This window comes from Mytilus galloprovincialis, chromosome 12 (assembly GCF_965363235.1).
Source record: "Mytilus galloprovincialis chromosome 12, xbMytGall1.hap1.1, whole genome shotgun sequence".
NCBI lineage: Eukaryota > Metazoa > Mollusca > Bivalvia > Mytilida > Mytilidae > Mytilus > Mytilus galloprovincialis.
The window spans coordinates 73,558,604-73,563,667 of NC_134849.1; the positions used below are offsets into that span (position 1 = coordinate 73,558,604).

Below are 5,064 nucleotides of genomic sequence, written 5' to 3' on the forward strand. Positions count from 1 at the left end.
TGATTTCGGCCCGAAACGGGGAAAATGCTCGGCACAGCCTCGCATTTCCCCGTTTCTAAGCCTCATCCTTATATCGTTGATATGTCAAGTCAATGCACTATTATTGTCTATGTCTTGTTTCTGATGTATTGCCCTTTATGTATAATGTGGACGTTCTTAACAAACAAATCTGAACCAAGGCAATGATTAGAATAAAAAAATGTCCTGTTTCTGATGTATTGCCCTTTTATGTATAATGTGGACGTTCTTACCAAACAAATCTGAACCAACGGCAACGATTAAATATGAAAAATCTTGTTTTGTCATGAGTTCTGCTTGACCACATTTTTTATTATCAAATTGGAAGTAAAAAAACATACCCCTCCCCTTCTGAAGTTAAATAGTCTCTCCCATTATTAGCTGCCGATAAGAATTTGCCACTGTTTATGGACATGCATAGAAACCAAGTAAATTATGCTATTAGTAAACCCATAATTGTCATTTAAAACTTTAATTGACTTATAAATCTAACACATCATGTAATTTATACAATCATTATCATTTTAATGTACAAAATGTATCCTGGAAAGATATTTCAATAAATAGTTAACGAGTGACGTCAGTGGTTGCATTACGTCATACGATGATGTAGTTCTACGTGATTTTTATTCTCTTGAGAAATTGTTGGCAAGGATGAAATTTGAAAAAAAAAATAGGCAGGACAGGAGTTTTGAGTAAAAAAAAAAGGCAGGATGAGACACTTGCAAAAAAAAAAAGTCAGGATAAACTAAAAAAAAAAAAAAAAAGCAGTACCGAACAGAGTGAAAAATAAAAAGGCAGAACAGAGAATACAGCTAAAAAAAATGCAGGACAAAAATTTTCATCAGAGATTGACGTAATAGTTTTGTAAATATGCTGAAATCGGTTTCACAAAAAAACTTCAGACTAAGATTGATCGTAAGTATACTGTGACTCACGATCAAAATGAGAAAATGTGGTAGATTATATTGGGAATCATTGAAGCGTGACGGGAGCGGGCCCCCTAGGTTGAACCTGGTTTTGTGGCATGCAAAAACTCCCGCTATAATGGCAGTGTTAATTATAACATTAAAATGACAACATTGACGATATTTCCGCCATTATCATTGGTTTCGGATTGTATGCATATAACAGCAACTAGAGTCCATGATTTCTCGACCCATTACAATCTTGAACGAGGTCTACTGTATGAAATCAGCCACGTAAACTAGGCCTTTAACAGAATTTGCCTTAACCAAACTCAGAATATAAGAAGACACCTGCCAGCTGGACATGTACACCTTACAATCATTCTATTCACAAAATTTAGTTGACTTTTGCTTATGTACAGTATCTGAGATATGAACTATACCATGAAAACTTAACCTTATTTACTGAGCCATCAAATGAGGTCAACGTAAACGGAAAACTGTCTGAAAGGCATGAGGACCTTGCAAGGTACGCACATACCAAATATAATTCTCCTATTACTCATCCTAAGAGAGAAATCAAAATTTCAAAAAAATCTTTTTTTTTTCTTTTTTTTTTAAAGTTATCACTGAACCATGAAAGTGAGGTCAAGGATAATGAACATTTGACAATTGCAAACTTCATAACATGAGGCATCTATATACAAAGTGTAAAACATCTAAGTCTTCTACCTTATAAAATATAAAGCTTTAAGTTTGACGCCGCCGCCACCGCCGCTGCCGGATCACTATCCCTACATATATGTCTCTCTCAGATTTAGGGAAATTGGATTTCAAGCATATATTGTATAAAAGTGTTAGAATATTAGAGAATAAATGTTAATAGCTTTTATTGTATTTATCAAATGTTATAATTCCTAATGTGTGAGGAAACCAATGTTTCTGGTGAATATAGATGAATGCTCTCTGACAACAACATTGTGGAAATAATGAGAGCCGATATTGTTGCCAATGAGACAATTATCCACTATAGTCCAAATGACGTGAATGTAAGCAATCATACGTCATCGTACGACCTTCAACAATAAGGAAAACCAATACTGTATAATCAACATTCTAAGGCCATAGCGTGCCAAACTGTGATTCAAATTAAACGAGAGAAAAAAACTGATTTATGACAAAGCAATAAACGAAAAACAAATATAGTATAAACAGAGAGACAGTAACAAATAACCAAAGGCGGATTTAGGGGGGGGGGGGGCAGGGGGCCCGCCCCCCCCTTTTTTGGAAAAAATTTGGTTGCTTATATAGGGAATCATTGAAGCGTGACTGGAGCGGGCCCCCTCTTAGGTCAGTCAGTGTGCCCCCACTTATGAAAATTTCTGGATCCGCCACTGATAACAACACCCGACATGCTCTTGACTTGGAAAACTCGTACAACATAAAAGGGTAGGCTTATACAAGTTTTGGGTGTGCTCAATCCTTCGTATAACATGGGACAGAGGTGTACACCATAACATAAAAACAAACTGTCAAATATTTGTCTTTGAACGAGACGTAGACGTCAATATTTCCATTTTGTGAAATCTTCGTTTTTCCTTGTTATCTACATGACGGAAATGACATGCATTTTATCTCCGTAAATTCCAACTTGAAAAATGTTTATTGTTTAACCGGCGTAACTGTATTTAACAGCTATTTAGCATGTTGAGGAATTTATAGTGACAGAATGGGTTACTATAGTACATGGTGTAGTATACCATATACAATGTATTACAGTATGCAGTTGTGAATAGCAATTAGAGTATGATAATTATTGAACATGCACTGAAATGATACGTCATTAGAAAGAAATTTGTTTCATTGTTAATGATACCACATCTTCCAAATTTTCTATTGGAACAATGAAATGAAAATCAATTCCCCCGTTTCATGTTCAGACCCGATATATCACGGTCACCATCACGAATTCGCTTACCTATACGATATATTATACTTCTCAAATCACTAGCCAAATGTTTTCGCGGTTTTTTATCCTAAGATACTAGAACTGTGTGACGTATGAATCGATTGTGTTCTTTTCTCGATTGATACTTTTGGACTGATCGGGGTTTGACGGTGATCCAACATGTATATATGTCACAGTACCACTGCTCTGCTGACATATACACAACTAGGTGACATAATTAAATTTCAGATGAATGAGATGGGCCTTTCATGAGATTCTGGATTTTGTTTACATAATACCTAGAGAATCGTTGGGGGAAACTTTATAATTAATGGCAACAAATGAAACAGAAGAACAGAAAATTGTATTGTGCTTAATTTCATTATGTTAAACTAAAAATATGCCGATAATTTCTTTTTGTTCTGTAAATATCTTGTATGTATCTTATACAGTTACATAACGCAACTGAACATGACTCTTATAATATAGCTTTTATGACAGATCATTAACAAATGAATGGAAACAAAAACGTTGAAATATTTCAATAATATTTTTATTCATAAAAATCAATTTGTCTAGATCTCTAGTCCTTTCCATAATAAGTCTTGGTTACAAATATTTCCAAGTGTGCAACATCGGCACGACTTCGAACGTTATTAGTAAGCTTTACACAAGTGTTCCGCAGAATTGAGCTTGTTCGTGCTCACGGTGACCTTGACGCTCCTTCTGTCATGTTCATTCAAATCGCCGAGATTTAGGGCGACTCTGGCATTTTATGATCTTGGGATGACCACAAGTTGGTTGTCAAATTGATTTTCAATGTTCTCAGGTGCAGTCATTTGACAGTTCCATGTAGAAAATAACGGACCCAACGATTTCTCCATTCTTCATTTTTCCACCGACTGGTAAAAGTCCAACTTGTTGAAAGCCTCCAATCTTCTTAAGAATGTGTAAAAGAGCCACATTGTTAGTGAATGTGTCCACATACATAGCTTCATAACCTAGGCGTTTTGAAAAGTCTATGGCTTTCAGCATAGCAAATAGCCCTAATCCTTGACCGCGTGCGGTTGATTTTACAATAATGAAAGGATCCACCACCGAAGATGCACCGCGGTAAAATTTGCTGACCGCTAGCATAAAACTGGCTAAAAGTTCTCCAGTTTCCTTGCACGTTATGACAAAGCAATCGCTGCCTATTAATTCCTCTCTGAACAAATTTTCATTTAAAAATTCATCAACGCCAAAACCATCTCCATTTTCAGCGGCTTCTTGAATCATCAGATAAGTTTCGGAAAATTGCCTCTCCGTCATGTAATCAATAATTACATGCTTTCCGGTTGCTAAGGTGTCAACCATTGGTAAGCTTGTGATAAAAGGTCTGCTTTCTTTAAGTAACATTCTGTCTTAGTCTGAAATGAAAAAAATAAACTTCATATTATAAATAATCACCATTTGTCTTTTTTCAAAGAGTCAAAGATTCACATTTTTTCTTATTTAAAAAAAAGAAAAAAATCAAAATAGGACATAGGTAAATCACAATTTTCTTTTCGTTTTTATGACTAGGTAAAATTAAAATTGTTATCTTTAAATGATTTCGATTGTGTTGCGCCGACGAACTTTGCGATTGGTAGTCATTTGAGGATTTTATTGTTTAAAACTTAAATATTGCAATATGCATTTATTATTTCTACTTTTAAAATGTGCTTTCCTTTCAAACAGGTTGGCATACTAGGTTGGCTTTAAATGCCACTCAAAGTGCATTTGAGCTATCCGTTGTGCAGCATTTAAGCATGAAATAAGCATGAAAAAATATGTAAAAATTACCTTATGAATATCTAGGCTGAAAATTATTCCTGAAGTAAATTAACTTTTTAAGATGTTCTTTAAACGTCTGGTGCTTGCAACCTGTAAATATTTGAACGATATATATTTGTAGGTCTAGGCCTTATATACTTATGTTTATCAATAAAATCCTGGCCAATTACCAGATAGATAAAGAACGTCACTTTAACCTGATAAAACTGTCAATCAAAAGAGGTGTTTTGTCGGCACAATCGGGAAATAAATTATTAATTAAAGACATTAATTGATTATAAATGATTATAAATTGAACTTTTCCTTTTTACCGAGATCTATTTCTTTTAAAATGCATGTAAATAATTAGACCAACATTTTAGTCTATATCCTTAT

At 34.5% G+C, this 5,064-nt stretch overlaps 1 protein-coding gene across 1 annotated transcript; it reads right to left on the reverse strand.

Annotated features, from left to right (window-relative positions):
- Positions 1–3,409: 3,409 nt before the first annotated feature.
- Positions 3,410–4,824, reverse strand: LOC143053636 (uncharacterized). The gene is made up of 2 exons (XM_076226426.1): positions 4,699–4,824; positions 3,410–4,283 (listed from the first exon to the last, which is right to left on the reverse strand). The coding sequence occupies exon 2, from the start codon at positions 4,270–4,272 to the stop codon at positions 3,700–3,702; it is 573 nt and encodes a 190-aa protein (XP_076082541.1). The 5' UTR covers positions 4,273–4,283; positions 4,699–4,824; the 3' UTR covers positions 3,410–3,699.
- Positions 4,825–5,064: the final 240 nt, after the last annotated feature.